Consider the following 21524-nt stretch of genomic DNA (forward strand, 5'->3'; position numbering starts at 1 on the left):
AAACAAAAATGCCTCTGATCAACAAGCCCCTTGACCAAGGACAGTTCTTGAAATGCTTGAGGCTGTTGTTTATGGGAGACAATCCACAAGTTTTTCACTCCTCTAAACACGTTTGTTTGACCCATATGCACCTGAAGTGCTTGACCACATGTGGGCAGGAGGTTCACAGTCAGGAAATACATCAGGATGTACACTTGCCCCTGATTGGACTTGACGGAAAATACAATGAATAAGGATTTTCCTTCTTAAGCCCTTGTCATACTTGATTCTGGGCCATTTCCCAGAAACTTGAGTGTGGATCTGGCCAAAGCCCATCCACCTGGCCAGTCTTTAATTAAAGATTGCTTCAAATGTGGCTTTAAACTGTGGTAGTAGCCTTATTCCTGATCGCTGGGATTACACTGTTTATGCTTACAGCTCGGAGTGGCTTCTTATTCCTTTGGGTGTTCGGGGAATTGGAGGACTATTTCTGATGGACATTGGGGCTCTTGTCCTTTGGTTGTTCTGGGGTTTGGAGGGCTATTTCTGATGGACATTGGGGTTCTTGAATGTAACTGTCCTGATAGGAATGAAAATATTTTAAAGGGAAATTTGCACCCCTCCTTTTGGCTATCAGACTGTTGAGGCAATGGATCCCAAGGAATTGGATTTCCTTAGGAGTCTCATTTCAAGAGGAAGGAAAGGCTGGGATCCTGATATCAGCAGAGTGTTAGCTTGTCTCCTGGAAAGAGATTTTACATATTTCTGACAATCTGACAGATCACCCTGCAGAAGAGACTGGAGTAAAGACAATGATGAATCAGTGGTGGGAAAAACCACATCTTTACCAGGACAGCTCAGTTATGCACATTCCTGGCTCCCTATTTAAACCACATCCTTATGTCACTACTCCCACAATACCTAGAGAGCTGAGATCACTGGATCTCTGTTCTTTTCCCAATGTGGCCACACTGAATAAATCTCCCTTTTCTGTTTATATTATTACTTTGTTTCTGTAACTGAACCACCAAGGAAAGGAGGCAGAACCGAGGGCATTAAGACTGCCAGGGCCCAAGCTCTGGCCCTAACAACTCTGATAACATGAGGTCCTGCTCTCTAACATGCTTGGGAATAATTACCCTCTCCCCAGTTAAGTGTTTCTGAGTATGGGATGACCCCTGACTCATCGGTATCCAACTTGCACCCATGGCTGAGTTCCTTCTTTAATACGTGGTATCTTTTTGGAGCCTGTTTCTCTAGAACCAAATTTTCTATTTGCTTCAATTTTGAGGCCTACAGTACAGACTGGAGGTTGTGGTGTTGGCTGCCTGTTCAGATCACCCCTAATCATGCCTGGGATTCCTTCCAATGCTTACATGCTTGTCTTCTACCATCCTCCACCATTCTGTGCCACATCCACGGCTGTCTCACCTGTGTGACAAAATGCCTCTCAGGTAGTGGCCGTCTCAAAATGAGGGGCTCGTGCTTCCTGGAGCTTGGCCCCCAGCGGTTCCCTGGCAGTCTGCTCGAGTTGAGGTGCCTGATTAGCCTCAACGTCCTCGTTCACTTTGTTCCTGGCTATGGTTTCTTGCATTGGCTCTGCTATCTTTTCTTCTGTTCTACTTTTCTCTTGACAAAAACTTAATCTGTTCAAGGAACCAGGAAACATTCCCAATGGCTCCTTGAATATGGAGGAACTGATGCATCAGTTCCCTCCCTTGATTCAGACCATTAATGTTATGATTAAGACTCTGGCTCGCTCTCTGGGGGAATTTACAGATACCCTAGAACAGAAAGAGCTCATGATAGGAGATTTGGTAGAAGATGGGTGAATTATGAAGGAAAATGTTTGGAATGGCATGAGTTACCATTTATGGAGAGGCTAGCCAGAATGAGAAACCCCTGGTACATTTTCGATAGGAAAGAAAGGCAAGCTCTTCTTGATAACATGAAGTCAGACATTCAATATTGAAACAAACTCTGGGGGTGGAATCCTGAAGAATGGTGTTTGGGTTACCTTGGTTACCTTGAGGACAGATATGATTTAGGGCCATGAGAAAGCGCAGTTGGTTAGTGGTGTGAGACAAATTTCAAAGAAAAGCTCTGCCCACCTGGCCCTGACCACAAGACTTGCTGAGAATAATCAACTGCCTGTAATCATTTTTCTATGGAAACTTTTATGTCTGCCAACTTCCTTCTGTAATCTCTTAAAAGTGATGCTAGAACTTTAGTAAAATTGCAGCAGATTCAAATCTCATTAGAGTCGTGTCTGTCTGTCATTCGCCGAATCCTGGGTTCTCCTAAGCCTTCACCCTTGTTCTCCCTCGGACTTCGATCTCCAAAAGAGTCAGTCCGTGGCAATTCTGCCTCCACCAATCTGCCCCTGCAGATTCCACAGTCCCCCCCTGAACACTTGTCATACATGGTCTCTGGTTACTAGACAGGAGGTCATCCCATCCTCTCTGTAAAGACATCTTCCCACCCTTAACTCTGCTGGGCTGAGTCTAGTTCTAGACTTGTGGCCCACACTAGCCTTTCCATTGTGCTGACAACAGTTAGCTAGATGACTGATTTGGCAATACGGAAATGAGATCTGACAATACCAATGGTTCTGAAAAGACCTTTTGGGGAATTTACCATGTTCCATGTATGCGTACAGGAGCAGGAGATACTAGGATACATAAATATGACTGAACAAAGTGAAAGAAAAGAGAGGAAAATTCAGGGAAGAACTTGACAGCACATGGAGCCAAGGAAAGTCCACTGAAAAAAACAGCTGGAGAGGTCAACTAAAAAGGAAAGTGAGTGCACAGGAGATAATTGAGTGGGGAGAACTGGGAATCATCAGCATCAGTGGGAAAGAGAGAGGCACAAATAAACATCAGATGACAGTCACTGCGGGCTACAGAGAGTAAAGACAGCTACTTAGAAGTTCACCTGGGATGAGTGGTGAAAATGCATAAAGAAACTCCCTGACTCTTGTCAGCAAAAATGTCATTTCAAAGCCTAGCAAGAAAGCGGTAAGAGTGAAGGGGACTCTCTTTCCACCTCCCCTCTTTGCACTGAAATGAAGGCTCTGAGGAGATAGATACAAGGACCATGGCAAGCTAGAAGGCAGGCAGGGGCTGCAGCAGGATCAGGAGTTCTTGGGCAATTAACTCATAGTGACTAGACTACAACTACAAATAAGCCACCATTAGCCCCAAGCTCACTGAGGAAGCTAAGCTAGGAGTCCATTTTGAGTCATAAACACATAAAATACGAGAGTGGCCCCGGCTATGTTTACTTCCACTGTTATTTAATCAGAAATATCAACAGCACAACTTACAGCACCTCACTTGGTTAACTTTACTGCCCTCTTCCTGAGAAGCTTTCTGATATCAAGCCTCTTTAAATATCTTCTAAATAACAGTCCTTCAATACTAGTCAGAATGCATTAATGTTAACGGAAGTTGACAGTCAAGAAGACCAACAAAGAACCTGAGGGGTGCTTACTATGTAACAAATACACCAGGAGAAAACTCAACCAAGGAGTAGCTGGCTGTGTAATGTGAATCAAGTCAAGGACATTCTTCAAATCGTATATATTTAATAGGAAATGTAAATTTATAAAAAGTTAGTGATGTGATAGATAGATATATATATATATATATATATATATATATAAAATCAATGAGGCCCTGATCACAATATGTCAACTGGTCAGTCCAAATTAGTTTTAGATGTGATTTATTTAAAGTCACTTTTATTAACAGGTGTATTGTTGATTCAAGTACTGAACTTATGTTAAAGTGGGGGACTCTACACCCCACTTTAACATGATATTTGGAGGTCAACATTAGCTCCTACAAACATGAAGAAAAAAACAGCTAAAAGGCTGGGGCCAGCACAGTAGTAAAGTTATTATGGGCACGTGCATAACCCTGGGTTCAATCTCCAGTACAAAAAAAAAGAAAGAGAACAAACCATTAGCATGGCACTACACTAACTATGAAAAGGACATTGTGTATGGCGTTTAGAAAAAGGCAAGAAAGCAGAGGCAGGTCTGCTTTGACGTTGGTTGGAAAGTTAGCATCAGTGACTAGCATTCTGACTGCTCTATATACTTCTATATAATTTTGAAGGTGTTGTGGAATTATACATAACTACCACCCTTATAAATTTAGCATCAGACCCGTTCCAAATGTGGAATCACATGCACTGAAGGTAACTACGCTGGGAACAGCGTTCCCATTGCACTGCCCGGCACAGGAACCCCTTCATTGGTTACAAGATCTTTCTTGGAAATAAGGAGAGCATTATTAAAGCTAGAGGGTCATGCCACTTTAATTCACAATGTAGAAGGAACAGCGGGCCACGTTCCTGCCACCTGGCTCCCGGCCACCTGGCTAGCTTATGCCCCGAAATAACAACACACAAATTATATTCTTTTAAACACTGCCTGGCCCATTATATCTAGCCTCTTACTGGCTAACTCTCACATTTTGATTGACCCATTTCTATTAATCCGTGTAGCACCACGAGGTGGTGGCTTCCTGGGAAAGATTCAGCATGTCTGACCTGGCTCCATTGCATCTGTCTCACTTCCCTTCTTCCCAGCATTCTGTTCTGTTTACTCCGCCTACCTAATTTTCTGTCCTATCAAAGGGTCAAGGCAGTTTCTTTATTAACCAATGAAAGTAACAAATAGACAGATGACCTCCTCCATCATCATAACACTCATACAGTTCAGAGATTTGTCAACTTATTGAGAGAAGAGAGTGGGAGAGCATCATATTTCAACTTCACAAATTTAAACCCTTAATAAAATCTTTGTGTTAAAAAACAAGAGACAGGAAGAGAAAAACGTCTCAACATGCATGCAAGGGCCCATTCTATTAATCTCAATATATACCCTTGTATTAAAAATTGTTGTGTAGAGCGGTGACTTAACAATGAGTTCCCTTATGCATAAACAGTAAAAACCACAAACAAGTGCATCACAGACAAGGCAAATACTGAATAAAAGAAAATCACGTTAGTTAAGAACCATAGTAGTAATGGCCAATATGAGGAGAAATGGGCCATCCTTTTGTTGGTAGTAGGCCCCAGAGTCTATCAACTAAGATGAACATAATTCAACAGTAAGTGTAAAATTATTGAATATATATATATATATATATATATTCATTCTTGTCTTCAACCTTATAGGAATTCATCAGTAATCAGAGCTGTATGTATACTTATGCATGTAAAGAAGGTCGAAGCATCCAGAATGCCAACTAAAGGACAAACTAAATAAACTTTTATATTTACACAGATACCAGTTAGCTACTAAAAATATTGACAACTATCGGACAAATAAAAACATAAAAAACTGAAAAGCAACAGACTGTATAATAGTGACAACTGTAGTACTACATGTATATCAAAAATATTACGTATTTTTTAAAAAGTCTATATACATGTATATATGTATTTAATTTTAAGACAGGAACTCCTGTAAGCCAGGTTGGCGTTGAACTTGCCATGTTGCTAAGGCTAGCCATGAACTTTTTATATTCTTGACTCTCCCTCTGAAGTACTAGGATTACAGGTGGATGCCACCATGCCCAGATACCACTTTTATGCTTTCCTGTGCTTTTCCAACTTACTAATTATGGAAAAGATACACTGTGTGTGGGACATCCTAAACAGAGACATGACTACTCAGAACGCTGATGAGCCTGGCCATTTTTTAGGAAGAACTATTCAGACGTGCTGCTCCCTCACAAGACGATCTTCCCTGGCAGTAGTCAGGGGAAGTGTTGAGAAGGAAGGAAGGGGCTGTTGAGTAATCTCGCTTTCCACATTGTCGGGGATCATCTCACCAGATTATAACATCTATCCAGAGCTGCTTTTCCGAAATTATTTTCTTAAGACTGCTTTTCACATTTAGTGATTCATCTATCAAGCTTCTTAGACTCTAGACTAATACCTTACAATAACGGTGACACTTCTAGATTCCCTGTCATATGAGATTATTATTATTGTTATTATTCTGAAGAGTCAAGCAGTCTTGACACCACTCCTGGCCATTATTTGATTGTTGTTGCACTCAACAAGTCTCTTGGTGCAAGGGGCGGGGGGCGGGGACAAAAAAAAACCTTAGCTCTTCTAATAATTATACATTTCCAATCTATTTGACATAATAATTTCATTAACGGTCTATTTTCTGTGCAACAGCGTAAAGGCTTCTACATACAAGGTGAGTAATTACTGAGCATGCTGGGACTAATGACAAGATTTCAAAAGGTATGCCTGAGTCGGCGAGGCAGTATAAGCATGTAACATAAAATATGAACTATAAGAAGCATAGAGGACAGGACAGCCTTCTCTTTAGCAAGAAACACAGAAAAAGACAATGCCCCATTAAGAATGGCCTGCAATGGCAGTGCTAACAGACACCCCTGAAAAGTACATCAGGTAATATAGAATGAGCCTGAGGCGGTGTGGAGGGAGGGGTCTGTTCAGAAACTTGATTTGGTCAGGAAAAGAAATGTAAAATAAACATAAAGGCATTCAAGACAGCAGAAAAGTCAGTGTCAGCAAGGGACAGAGAAGAGAATCCAGGGCAGAATGTTTTCCATTTTTGGAAAAAAAAATGATTCAATAAAACAAACTATTCTATGCAGTATTCCTTACATACTGCATGTGTGGACTGAACAGTCAAATACCTATAAATAGATATAATTTCTATGTTTCAGTTAAAAGTGAAAATTGGCTTGCACTTATTTTTTATTTTAATGTGTATAGGTATTTTGTCTCCATGCATGTCTATGCACCATGTATTTGCCTGGTGCTTACAGAGGCCAGAAAAGGGTATCAGATCCCCTGGAACTGGAGTTACAAAGGGTTGTAAGGTAATATGTTGGTGTGTAAAATCAAACCTAGGTCATCTGGGAGAGCAGCTTGTCCTTTTAACCACTGAGCTATCTTTCCAGTCCCTACAATTATACTTTAATAAGTGGATTATCTAAGTACAAAGAAGAGGAGAGTAGATAATGGGCGTTAGATTGAGAAGCACACGAGCATCTTTCCTAGACTAAATGCTCAGGCAGACTATCAAATAAAGAATGGCTGCCTGACTCTGGGAACCTGTGATGAACAAAGCCACTTACCATCCTTCCAGTAACACTCTTCGCTATATTCCGGAAGGACTCTAACTCAGCATATCATGGGGATATTTGCACACTCACGCCTCCTACAGTACTGTGTAAAATAGCCAAGGCAAGGAAGTAGCAGAGCTGTTCATTGACAGACGACTGTATGAATACATGGTGTAAACAATAGAACTTTATCATCTAAAGACTCAAATTTTAGGTAATTTGCAGGAAAAGGAAAATGGATAGAAATTATCATGTTATGAATGGTAAGTCACACTCTGAAAGAAAAATAAAACTTTTTCTCTCATACGTGGAATCCCTACCTAATTAAAAAAAAAGTCTTGAAAATAGAGGGCTATCTGGGAAGATAAGGAGAAAAGTGGGAGGACAGATGGCAGCTGATAAATAAGGGTACATAAGATCAAAGCACAGGATACGTACACAGGAGAATGTCACCCACAAACCCATCATTTATACAGGGAATACACAGAAGAAAAAAGTTTGTGTAAAAGTTAAAAATAAACAAAGAAAAACGAAAGACTGCCTATACTTTAACCTTTTCAGTCCACGTGAAAACACTGTTTCCAAACAGTTCTTAAGGAAGAGTACGGGGCCCCTGTTATGGGTACTACCCAAGAAAACAAACTCCTGCAAGAATTTCAGTGACCTAAGGAAGAAATGCTCACTTGTAGACAGGCAATCTGTCTACAATGGCCTGCAAGTAAATGATTACTTATAATACTGACTTACAGGCAGGCAGCCAAATCACTTTGCTGTATTTTCTGAGTTGCCCTCAGAAAGCCTGACCCTCAGAATCCTCATGGCATGGCAGTCCCAGGACCAAGCCAGCTGCCAGATTTGGGATTCCTTTTTGTCCTACTAAAGCTTTAAAATTTTATTTTATTTTATTTGCCTTTTAACAAACTCCCTCCCTCTGATTGAAAGATGAATTAAGAAAAAACTATAGTATCGCTTTGTCTTTAAATATACTCTAAAAGTACCACACTTTAAAATGTTTTATTTAGCAGATAGTAATCCAAAAGTCATTCGGGTACGTCATGGGAAAAGGGCATGTGGTTTTACTTCTCTGGTCTCCAATTCTGGAGAACTTGAAGCACACACCGCAGCACTCATAGAGATAACCTCTTCACAATTCTATAGCAAACAGTATTAGATGATTCTTTCAATCATGAACGTAATCTTCTTTTATTAAACTGTTGTCTTGGATGTCCAATTAGAGAATCACTGCATTTCTACCCACTGTCCAATCACGGTCAGAGGCATGAGATTCTGAGAGCATGTGAGAAAACTCCAAGAAAGCAAGGAAAGAGTCTTGTGACTTCAGTTTCTTTAAAACATGGAATTTGGTCATGGAATGTGTTTTCATGCTCCTTCCAGGAACAGTTGGTGGGAATGAGTTGACTTCAGATTACTTATTATTGCTTGCTGATGATATTCAACTATATGTTTAAAATATCCTTTATATATGTCTATGGAAAATCATGTTTTTGCCATGTGTGTCTTGTCCTTGTGTCCATATTTTACTTAGGTGACTCTACTTAACCCTCAGAGTATAAATTGTCTACATCTCTGAATAAAGTTGGCTATTGCATGAGACTTTAGTTTGCCTCATTTTTAGGCCCCACTCTCCCAGGTCCATACTGCCAATCAGAGTGGTGAACATACTATCAGTTTCAAAACAGCACATGCAGCAAGCCTGGGCACGAAAGAACCTGTTCAGGGGGCTCTCAGTTCTACATTAAAGACATTCAGTCTAAATCGAAGGTTATAAAATGAGAGAACTGAACATTTAAAACAATGACCCAAGTTCCCACTGAGCTTTACAAATGAACTGAACTAATGTGCCGTTGTCACAGCTTCTTTATAGATACAGTGATTTAAACAGTTGGAAGATATCCCAATGACCAACAAATACATGAAATGTGTTCAAACTCAACGATCACTTATAAACCAACAGGGTATTGCGGCACACATGCTAGGGTTTTTGAAACGGAAAAAAAAAAACTTGTCAGTAGCCCCACAGAAGACACAGGAACGATGGAGAACAGGGGCACACAGCATAAGATACACTGAGTTCAAAACCAGGCATCACAAACCTGTATTAGTACATAGGAAGGCAGTGGTTGCCTTTCGGGAAAAGGTAAGGTTAGAAGGATTTGGGGGTAGTATACATGGGAGGGAGCAGAGGGATATATCTTGACTTGGTTGGCAGTTTCCTAGGTATACTCAGTGATAACTCTTCCAACTATATGTTTAAAACTTGTGTTATTCAGCAAAAACAAATGTTGAGGTTAAAATGGTGAATTTAGAGGCACGGTGAAGATAAACAAGAAGGCTTCCTAGAAAGCCCCTCCCTGAGGAGCACATGCAAGGCAGAATTACCTCTTCCCAAGGAGGTGGCTATACTTATCCTTCCTTAAATATCTTAAAACATACCAACAAATAAGAAGTCCCATTCAAAAGAGAATGATGTACGTACTTCAATTCTTATAACCAGCAACCCTCTTTAGTGAGCGCATTCTACAAGAGAAGAAACTAAGGCACAGCAAAGTTGAATAAAATGCCCAAGTTTCCAGAGCAATAAAGATGGGTTAAGCACTGGCAGCCTGGCTGCTGAGCCCCAGAAGGAAAGCTCTCTCCTCACACAAGGCTTTGGCTTCCGGGCAGCACATTTCCTTCTGGCAGCTGAAGGCTCCGGAAGAGGTGCTCTTAAGCTGGTACCAAACCAGGAAGCACGGTCCAGTCAAGCCAGGTGCTTCAGAAATGCCGTTCACTTACTCTGGCTTCTCAGAAGAAGGCCCCAGAGGGCAACAGACTCTGTTAATGCAGGCTAGCCAAGGATTATTGATGAAACTGTGCCAACCAGCCTTTGCTTTATTCATTTACACCAGATACTTCACATGGGCCAGATGTTGTATTTGGAATTCTAAACTCAAGAAAAGAAATATAAGCCAAAGCACAATTTACAAAAACAAAAACCCAAGGACAGCATTCTATATAGCACTTTTCTTTGAAATGTGTCCAAATTCTTAACAGATTACAACAAAGCTCCACTTTCTATTATATGTCCTCCTGGATTTACAAAAGCTGTTCAGAGCTCTGAAAGTCAAAATGAAGATGAGACTGGGACCTTCCAGCCTTTCTTTCCACATGGGCCCTGATGAAAAATACAGGAATAATAAAATACTGATAATAAATTTCATGTGAGGTCAAATGAATAGGTGAGCTATCTTGAAGACTTTTGGTTTAGACAGGTCAGTAGAGGAATTTTGTCTCATATACTATAAACAAATATGTCAATTTGTTATGCAGATGTTTACACATGAAAAACAATCATTTGGGCTTCCTAGGCGAGCCAGAAAAAAAAGTAAAGTTCAGAGCTATGGCTAACATTGTGAATAAAAACATGGGAATCTGTCCTATTTTCTTGAATGATGCCGTAATTATTACTTTACCAATAAAGTTACGTTATTACAACAAATACACAGGTGTTAAGACTGTGGGTTTGGTTTAACACTAATAAGCCATTTGTAATTCTGAGTTTCTGTGAATGTAACTGATTAATTCTTGTATCTAACAAGACAATCCTTTGAAGTAATTACCTGTGGGCCCTTGAAAGCACTACTTTAGGCAGATAGACAGGGCTCTATTAGAAATAATCACTGCCAAACTACAAGCTGTTTCTTTGCTGAATCAAATCAGCTCTGTGTCTCCGTGTGCAGTGTTCTGTTGGATTCGCCATTCTCTGACTTGCACGAACCAAAGCCAGGATTGGAATCATCTGTTACATTTCCATGCTTTTGAACCAGCTTAGGAATTTCAAGGTTTGGAAAAACGTCCTGGGAGATGAGCTATGCATTCATTTTCCTGATATAGTGTGAGGAAAATAAAATACCTCCCACATCCCTTTATCCATCCCAGGATGACAGCCAATCTCAAAAAAAGTTGAAACGCTCCAAGCACTTAAAAATATTCCATAAGGTAAAGTTAAATTTTTTGAAGAGATTATTTAAACAAAAAAGGCTTTGCAAGTCATTTTTTTTTTAAATTCCAGTACTTTTATGAAGTTAAAATTCAAGAGCAGCTACTAAGAAAAGATATTTCATCAGGGCAGTGTGGTGCACGCCTTTAATCCCAGCACTCAGGAAGCAGAGGCAGGTGGACTTCTGTGAGTTCAAGGCCAGTCTGGTCTACATAGTGAGTTTCAGGACAGCCAGGACAACATAGTGAAACCCTGTCCCAGGAAAAATAAAATTAAAAATAAATAAAAAGTTCCAAAGAAGAGTCCTGATATTTGTCCAGGTAGATTTAACCCTTGGCTACTCTCTATCCTTAGTATAAGTGAATTTCACAGATGCTACTAATCAGTGTTTTATCCCAACCATTGCCCTTTGATACCTGTGGGTCACGAAGCCAGGTGCTATGTGTCACAAGTTAGTGGGACCTACAGAGTGCACTTCATGTGGGGATCTCTAGGAAGAAAATAATTCTTCCCTCAGAAGGAAGTATGAAGGCAAGTGCGAGACAACAGAGGATGCAAGAGCCTCTGGTGACCCCCAAATAGCTTTGATGGATGAGTGGCTTAGATTGCATTGCTTTGCTATTCCTGGACAACATTGACGAACCGAGTACATCTTATAGCTAATGACATATTAACATTTGTTTAGTGAATGGGAAGAAAAGAGTTACAAGGTAAACCATGCTTGGAAAACAATCAGGCACAGGAAATACTGACAAGCATACCGCACACATGGAACCAAACTGCACAAGCCAAACAGACTACTACCAGTACACTGCTTAATGAGAGGCATCCGCATGAAGCGAGCTGTAATGCTGGTCTTGGTGGAGGTGGGAGATAACTCTGGTTTTGTTCTCATTATTTTTTCTGAGTGATGATCTAAATTTTCAAGTTTTGAAATAATTTAGTAACCAACAAAATATATTAAATACTCTAACAAGATTGAGATAACACTACTTGAATGAGGTCTAATACAAATGATTATGGAATATAGAGTTAGCGCCAAGCCCAGTTAAGAGAATGAAAAACTATGAGAAGTATAACTTTAAAAAAAACTAAGGCATCCTATGTCAGAAGTGAACCTTGTCAAAGTTGTCCCTCGATAACCAAGAAAGCACAATAACAGCAAAGCAATGAACTGACCAAGAATTCATTAAATGCCTGCAATACCCTAGCTGGACTACATTCCAGTCCACTACACTCAAATTAAAAAGAAAAGATTTACACAAATCAACAACAGAATCTAGAAAGCTACATTCAGTCATTTACTATTTAATCTGTATGTTACAAACTGTCATAATAAAGGATTGAGATTAAACCACATGCAGAAACAGTAAGGCTATTATTTCTTCCATACATTATATACTGTGATGTGTGATCGTATAATTCAACAAATTTCTAGTACTCTGGTAATATCTTCAAGATCATTACAAAGGAATGCGAGGCTGAGTCCTACATCACGTAAACAGAGGACTAATTAATGGTTTGGTGTCAATTACCCAAATGCACACCAATCAACAGCACATCGTTGCTTGACACACTGCCTTTTGTGTTCTGTTCCACTTCCCATGACTTTTAGACATAGTTTCTAAAAAAAGATCCAGGAGCTTCTTATAACTCGTTAACCAAACAAAAGACAAATTATCGTGCACTGCAGTGAACAGACAGCACAATTTGTACCTGAGGCTGCAAAATACATGCTGGTTTCTTCATGCTTAGCAGCAAGTGCCAAGCTGCATCACCTGGAGGCCAAAGGTCAAATACTGTACCATACACCTGCTAAAGAGGAGTTACCTTGGGATCAGACGTGAGCAGTTTGAATGCCTGATAGACTTGGGCTTCTTTTACACCACCTCCAAGGTCCAAGAAGTTAGCTGGCTTCCCTCCATTCAGGAAAATGATGTCACAAGTAGCCATAGCTAATCCAGCCCCATTCACTGAAATGCAAATAGCACATGATGTAGGATAGACCAATCAGCATGGAGAATGGTGTGCAACACTCAGAGCCAATTGAGAGCCCTATCATTTCCAGGCCTATCCGTGCCTTGATTGCAGCTCATAAACTCATACTCATTTATGGTGAACAATCAAAATGCATGTAGTCAAAGAATAAGTAAGAAAATAGGAATGAAGAGGATGAATCAACAATTCAAATCAAAGAAACAATTAATTGGAGGAACCAATTTGGCTGTGGGTTTTGGAAAGCTCCTTGTAAGAGAATAGGCAAAAAGAATAAAAGCTGTGAGGAGCTATTCAAATGTATTAAGTCAAGTGTGACACTTAGCTTGTCCCTATGGAGATGCTCTTTGAATGTGCATGGACCGTTTTGTGATTAACCCAACTACTCAGGATTCTGCCTTTTCTTCACTTGCTGTAGGCATGCATCTTTAGATGATTTCATCGACATTTACTCAAAGGAGCAACAACAAAGTCAAAGCCAGCATCCCTTGATGCTTCTTCAGAAAACAGTGTAAGAAGCAGTGGCATGGTGGCACATAATGGGAATCCTGGAACTCAGAGAGCTAAAGCAGGCCACACATGAATTCAAGCCAGCCCAAGCTACACAGAAGTACCAGGACAACATGGGCACATAGTTCAACCCTGTCTCAAAAGCAAAAGTAAGGGGTTTGGAGAGGTGGCTCAGTGGTTAAGAGTATGCACTGCCCATCCAGAGGATCTAAACTTAGTTCCCAGCATCTAGGTTCACAACCACCTGAAACTGAAGCTCCAAGGGATCTAATACCCTCTTCTGAACCCTGGGGAGCATTTGCCATTGTGTGTGTATGCACGCACACACACATAAAATTAAAAATCATTTTAAAAAGAAAAACAAAACAAAACTTAGTACAAGATGTTAACTACTAACACAGTACTAAAACTAGAATTAAGGTAGGACAACTTCTGGGCCTTTTCAGAACTGAAGTGGCATTTTAGCACTGATTTTCTGCTTTCCAGAGCTAACTCTTATTGATCAATTCAATTTCTTTTGCTTCTTATGTTTAATTATAGAGAATTACTGTCTTTGAGTAGCAAGGATTGGGGATGTCACAACTCAGCAAACCACTCAAGGTAAAACACCCTTTACCTTTTCTGACCCTTCAATGGTCCCAGGAAGCCCCGTGAATTGAGATTACCTTAATCAAAGTCGAGGGCACTAAATAAAAATAGGGAGTGGGGACCTGTATCCTGGGGTGGGTTAATGTGTACCAAGGCCCAAGCTCAGCAAATTAAGCATGCCTTGTTCATCATAAAAAGAATGTATGTGTAATAAGAGTTTCAAGAATTGTGAAGTGTTTTACTGAGAGTCTGTGAGACACATTCATACAGAAACGTCTGTATTTAATTTGTTGTAAACACACCCCTACATTGTTCCCCTTTCCAAATGTCTACAGATGTTGGAGCACATTAGTTTATTGTGGCCAGAAGGGTGTGAATGATCGGCATCATTCAGAGAGCCTCCCATACAAAACAGAAGCTTTAGGTATCAATTGTAATCAGATGCATTTCCCATTGTATTGAACAGTGAACTGTTGAAGTCTCTTCACTTCTTAATATAATGATGCTGTTGTTTAATGAGCAACAAATCTTTTTTATTTTAATTCCATTAAAATGAAGACCTCAGTTTCTAGTGCAATGAATTGTTTCTAGCAGAAACACAGTCGTGCGCAATTAAGCTGGAAGCAAATAAATCACAGCACTAGAAGCCGTGGACAATAACTGAAATTGTATTGCCTCTATAGACCCATTATAATCTCAGCTGCATAAGCCATTTTCACTAAATTAGATGACGATGATGGAGCCCGTTGTTTGATTAATAAACTGGCATAATGAATTAAGCATTTTGGCAAGTAGTCACCATTTCATCTGAAATGTTAGCGAAATGATTAGAATTTATGTCCTTTGCTCCTTCCTCTGTGCCCTAGTTAACTTTAACTGTCAACTTGACACAACCTATAGTCGCCTGAGAAAAGAGTCTAAACTGAGGGATTGTCCAGGTCAGATTGGCTGGTGGGCAAGCGTGTGACTGATGAGTTAGGAGGGTCCACCTTGGGTGGCACCGTTCCCTGAACAGGTGGCCCTGGCCTGTATAAGGGAGTAATGAGCTAGCAACTGAGCTTGCAAATATGGTTTCTGCCTCAAGTTCCTGCTCTCTCTTTCTTCAATGATGGACTGTGGTCTCTATGCTAAATAAACTGTCTACCCCTAAGTTTCTTTAGTCAGACTGTTTCATCACAGACACAGAAAGCACAGGAGAATACTCTGAAAGAATAGCTTCGCCCAGAGCCCAGCTCTCTACAGTTCCTGGCATATGATGTTGAATGTTTAGAGAAAGCTGGGAGTTTTATTAAACAAAGTTGAGATCCATGGTTCTTTTAGTATGTATATATACATGGGCATGTGTACATGTGTTTGGAGGCCAGAGGTTGCTACTGGGTGTGTTGCTCTGCTGATTGCCCATTTCATTTTTTAAGACAGGTCTCTCAGTAAATCTAGAGGCCACCAATAGGCCAGACTTGCAGGACCAAGTCCCCTCAATCCAACTATCTTCTACCTCTATAGAACTGAAAATATCACCATATCAACATGCTCAGTTTTTAGGTGGTGCCATGGATCCAAGCTCAGATTTCATGTTTGCACAGCAGGCACTTACCAGGTAGCCATCTCTCCAGCCACTTAGCAGTTCTATTTTGTAGTTCTGCTGTACACATAGACACCTGGAAACATCTGGGCACTTTCCTTGTTTCTTTCTTTTTCACAACTTTAACGATCTCTAGAGGAGAGGAACACTATTGAACCTCATATCCTATCTAGATCCCTAAGAACAAAAGAGTATCCAGTCCAAAAGCTCAGCAGTGCTAGGGCTGAGAAACTGCTTTAAACCAGGAACCGCCATTCAAAGTGGATTTGGAGAGCCGACTCTGCTTTCACCTGACAATATAAGAAAACACCTATTTTCACAGCATTTCAGAAATCCTATAAAATTCCAGACTTGGCATCAGTACTTACCGAAGCAGGCAATGTTCCCGTCTAGTCCTATGTACTTAAGATCGTATCTGGCAGCTTCATTTTCAATGGGCTCATTTTCTGATTTGTCATCCATAGCAAATATGTCCTTTTGTCGGAATTCAGCATTGTCATCAAAGTTTATCTTGGCATCAAAACAGACAACTGCATAAAGAGAAAAGAGGCCACACCTGAGTCTCAGTAGTCTATAACCTGAGTTCTGTCCAGCAGGCACAGAAGAGAAGAAGGCAGGCATTCTAATTCTCTCACACTATAACCAGGGAAGCCGCCATTGCTTCCTTGGCCTTTAGGACAAAAGGACAGGGCCCCTGTTCTGAGAGGACTTGCATTCTAGCGATGGCAACAGTAATCCACACCAGTCAATGTCTACTCAGTAATACAACAACAAAGGTCACCAGCACCCACTTAAAGCTACAAGCTGATACACCTCTACCCTGAAGTCACGGTTATAACTGCATCACTTGTAGTTAGTTGGCAGGTGAGCATTACCTTTTCCTTTTACACAAAAACAAAACACAGTAATTATACCAATTCTTTTTTGTCCTTTGTCCCCTGACATCCTATGTAAAATTTGTATTTTAGCAGTACCCTCTTACTACTCTCTCTTCGCACTTCTGGCCTTAATGAAAGATAATGTTGAGTTGCATATATACTATAGTATTTGATTCCTAACCTTCCACCTCTCAATATTAATTAGAATTAAAAATATTTAAGGTATACAACATGATGTATTGACATGCAAATGCATTTTAAAATGACAACTGTAGGAAACAAATTTACCTATCTGTCCCTTGACAGACGCTTTCTTTCTTTCCTTTTAGCTTTTTTGGGGTGAGACAACTTGAAATCTGTACCTTGAACCACTTCAAGCAGACATTACTAACTCTGTACCCTTGTTAACATGGCCTCAATTCATCATGGCCTTTGGTTTCCTCACTTGTAAAGAATAGGGAAAGCAATCTCCAGTCTATAGCCTTACTTAACCATGTCTTTTATGGCATAGTGGGTCTGCCAACACTAAGACACCAGACATCTCCGGCACTACCGTCTCCATCCTCTGCTAGAGGCGAACCTCCACGTAGTACCTCCAAGCAGTGTGTGCCCAGCAAAAGCCACAGAGCATCTTTGATTACAAGGACTACAAACAGGACACTTAGGGGGTGACTTTGGGAAAGAGGACAGCATCTGTGGTATCTGGACTCAGCATGTTTACTCCCTTGCATCAGAAACTTTTGTGTTCTGTGCCACTGTGCCATGGTGGCATTCTCCAGTTGCATCTGAGATATTAACAAGCAGATGTCTTTGGTCAAACATTTAAGATGTTGTGCCGTTTCCTTGAGTTTTATTGAGTACTTCACTTGTGAAATGGGAGTCATCATTTCCCAGTACTTCTCAGAAAAGCAACGGCCTTGGCCAGCTAACTCTACTTGCTTCCTAAAAAAAGAAAACTGATGCGTTATGGCACCCTGAACTCATAGGCACCAGGGAGATTTCTTGTAGGTTCTCTGGCACATGATGTAAGCACTTGGAGCAGGTCCATGCAGAACTGGTAGATTTACATTCAGGAAGACTTGGAAGAAAAATGAACAGGTCAAAATTGACATAAACGAGTACTGACTGACAAAATAAAATCTTACATGAAAGCTGACACCTGTTTAGGTCCCTAGTTTTGACACAAATGTCCAGCCACTGCCCACACACAATAAATACATGAAGTGAATGAGTAATTACTTTCCACAATAGTGTGCTGTAATGAAGGAATCCTGTAATTACAAAGGAACTGGCCACTGTTCTGTGGTCCCTGCACAGGCGCTTTCTCAGCAGCTAATGACCAGTATAATAATCAATAGACAAGCAACTTCATTCTTGGCTTTCCACTGGGTTTATAAATACATTCTAATTAATTTATTAGTAATTTTAGCTCCCCCATTACTCACTGGCGAGATTACTTGTAAGTGACACCTTCAAAATGAATGGGCAAAGGCTATCAAATTGACTTTCTAAGTGAAGACTTGCAAAATAAAAGAATTCTTGGTCAAGATCAATAAACCAGTAAATCAAAATAGTTCCAAGCTAAACTTTGCCCCTTAATTCAAAGAATACAGTTGCAAGCTGCTCCAGAGAAAAGATAATTAATGGAGATGCATGTAAAGTTCAGAAGGCAGTCCCAACCAAATGCCTGCAAAGCCAGATTTTCAGAAGGTCTTATTTTATGAGGCACATACCAAGTGCAGAAAGGGGCTTGCTGTTCGATGACCAGCTTGAAAACCCAACATGGAACCCAGGGCTTGAAAAGAAGGACTGTGGGACCACAGAGCAGCACCCACAGTGGCCCTTGGCCAGTTGCTCCCTGTCTGGTAACAGATCAATGCGTGTAGATCCAAGAGCTTTGAGAAGCTAAAAATACTGCTCAACTGTAAAGTTAAGTAAGCACAGTTAGCTAAAAAGGCATACCTGTAGGTAGGCCTGGTGGGACACACTAAACTCAGCTCTTAGGCCGAGTTAGCAGGATTTCAAGTTCAAGGCCAGTGCGGCCTACCCATGTACAACATAAAGGTCTCAGTGCCTCAGTCTCTCTCTTGTCTGTCTGTCTCATATACTTTGGTCTGTTCAGTTAGTTCTATATGACTATGACAATATGCTTAATGCAAGTAACTTGAAAAAGGAAGGAGGTATTTTTCTGGTGATGTCTGGCCATCCTTGGGGTAAGGTGTGGTTGACCAGTTGGTTGTGCTGTGGCAGTGATTCTTCACACCAAGTTAGACAAGGAAGCAGGCAGGAAAACTGCTGTGGATAAAGCCTTCAAATATCCTACGGAACTATTCTGTCAGTTATGCTCCGTGTCCCCAGAGTCAGAACCTTTAAAAGCTTCACAATATAGATGGTGATCCAGCGTTATAAAGTGTGTGTGTGTGTGTGTGTGTGTGTGTGTGTGTGTGTGTAGGGTTCAAATAGAAAAGATAGCTGTTTTCAAACCCCATTTCTGGCACAGAGGTACTAAAACCCTTGTAAACTTTCTATGCAATGGAGCTATTGGGTGCATCTTCTGATTCTAATACTTGGCCTTTGGCTCTGTCTCCTGATACAGAACTCTACCCTTCTGGGAATATCCTGAAAATAGTTTAGCATTTTCTTTGTATCTGACAACAGTAGAAAGTGTTTCCCAGAATGTAATGAGACATTGTAACAAATGACCAGAACTGAAAAGCAGGTTGTGAGAACACTGCAGTAAATTGGCTGGTCAAAATGTCCAAAATAAGGCCAGGTGGTGGTGGTGCAAGCCTTTAATCCTAGCACTCGGGAGGCATAAGCAGACAGATCTCTGTGAGTTCGAGGTCAGCCTGTTCTACAAGAGCCAGTTCCAGGACAGGCTCCAAAACTACAGCGAAACCCTGTCTCAAAAAAAAACAAAAAAAACAAAAAAAAAAAAAACAAAAAAACCAAAACCAAACAAACAAACAAAAAAAAAAAAACTCACAAAAAAACAAAAACAAAAAAAAAAAAGGTGTCCAAAATAGACTTGTGACTGACATCAACGGAGGGCATCAGTCTTGTGAGATAGAACTCTTAATATGTGACTCTGATTTCACTATAGGCATAGTGTCAGAACTAAACTGAATTACAGGATACCTAGCTGGTGCCAGAGAAATGGTCACAGAAGTGGTCTGTGCTGAAGTCTAGTAATAGAAAAACAAGGACACAGATATAGTGCTGAATTGCCCAAGCAGCTAGTTCTGGTTACATGATTTCTCTGAAGCTCAGAGCCCTCGTCTATAAACAGGATCAGAGTTGTTGGTACTGTTTGGTGTTGGCTGGAGAAACCATGCATGACAGCCATCCTCACAGGGAATGCAATCACCAATGTAGACTGCTGCATGCCTACAACTTCCCATTATTGTAGTTCAGTTTAGAGAACTCTCTTCTTATCTCTAGAAATTACTATAGCCTGTCTCATTCCTTTAATAGCCCTACACTTCTATTTAGAGTAGACATAAGTGAAAGTCTCCTGGAGGTGAAGTGAGTACAGGCTCCCTGCTGTACACTCATCTGGACACAGAACAACTGTCTCAAAGCAAGCTTCTTAATGACTAGCATTTTTAACAGTGTAACTGTCATGGCATGCAAGTTTTAGCTGAAGGACTTGAGGCTTTTGATGACCCTCAAATTATAAATTTTTGCATATGGTGGCTAAAGATGCTTAGAGTTTCATATGAGGATCTGCATCAGGGGTGGCAAATGTCTCTAAAGCCAGCTCATCACCTGTTCATTTTGTATGATTTGTATGTACATATATACATACACTTACATATTGTCCAAGGCTTCTTCACAGGACAAAAGCCAAAGTGGCAACTGCAGTACAGACCACAAGGTCCACAAAGCCCCATAGGTTTACTGACTTTATAGCAATCCCTACTTAAATACACCTCTCAGCACAACTATATCTTGCTTCAACAGACTAGAAAATGCCTACATCCGTAATATTCTTACACAGTCAAAAACATACTTAGCTTAAGTATGTATTACTATCAAGAAGAAAGAAAAAGAACGAACACAATAAAAACTGCACATAAAGACGAGATTAAGCCCTGGGTACTGATGGACTCTTACGTGATGACTTCCCTGCTGATGCTCTTCCAAGTGTACATGCAGAGCTGCTGTGTGACAGGTGGGTGCATGTCTATGGCAACAGCAGACCCATAAAATCAACTTGCCCTGCTTGCTCAATCCTTAGCTTTCTCGCTTAATAAGACAACAAACAACTATGATAAAATGTGTTTGTAGAGGTATGGAGTTAGGCTCAGACATTAAGAATTTCAGTGTCACATACGCAAAACCTCAATTCTATAGAAAATTCATCTTGGAAAAAAAGTCAGTCTGTGTACAAAGAAGGAGAAAAAAACATACCTATTAATATTTATAAAACAATTTCCACCATCAAAGACATATTGTTACATGGTTGATAGATTATACAAATGAATTTTCCTTCTGAACAAATATCAAAGAAAGCCAAGGTACTTATATTCATAGGGTGTTTGTGCTGTTTTGTTGAGTGCTGTGAGATTTTGCAAGCTGCTAATTCAGCCACGTTGATGGAGAGCATGACTGGCAGTGAGAGGCCTCTGACCCCAGAGTTTCAACAGAACAATGTGTCACTGACTTAAACAAAAGAAAAAAACGCATTTCAGAAGGGAGACATACACATAAAAGGAACAGAAAAACAGCAGGACGTACGACTGTCATAATTAGTTTGGAAAATAATCTGTCTTGAAGCAATGTGCTGTGGTTGATTTGTGATAAATAACCACAATGTGCTATTCAAATGTGCCTTGCCAAGCCACCTTTAAAATGCTGATGCT

The 21524-nt window shown here is 40.4% G+C and overlaps 1 protein-coding gene across 1 annotated transcript in view; it reads right to left on the reverse strand.

Annotated features, from left to right (window-relative positions):
• The window catches only part of Suclg2 (succinate-CoA ligase GDP-forming subunit beta), a 256926-nt gene that overhangs the window by 84875 nt on the left and 150527 nt on the right, over nt 1-21524 (reverse strand). Inside the window, exons 8-9 of the mRNA XM_041639888.1 lie at nt 16150-16311; nt 12937-13079 (exon numbers count right to left, since the gene is read on the reverse strand). Of these exons, the coding sequence (XP_041495822.1) occupies nt 12937-13079; nt 16150-16311 (305 nt within the window). The remainder of the gene's footprint in view (nt 1-12936; nt 13080-16149; nt 16312-21524) is intronic.

The sequence above is a fragment of the Microtus oregoni genome, unplaced genomic scaffold (assembly GCF_018167655.1).
Source record: "Microtus oregoni isolate MIOR12 unplaced genomic scaffold, Mior012 000002F_ref0000024, whole genome shotgun sequence".
In the NCBI taxonomy this organism is placed as follows: Eukaryota; Metazoa; Chordata; class Mammalia; order Rodentia; family Cricetidae; genus Microtus; species Microtus oregoni.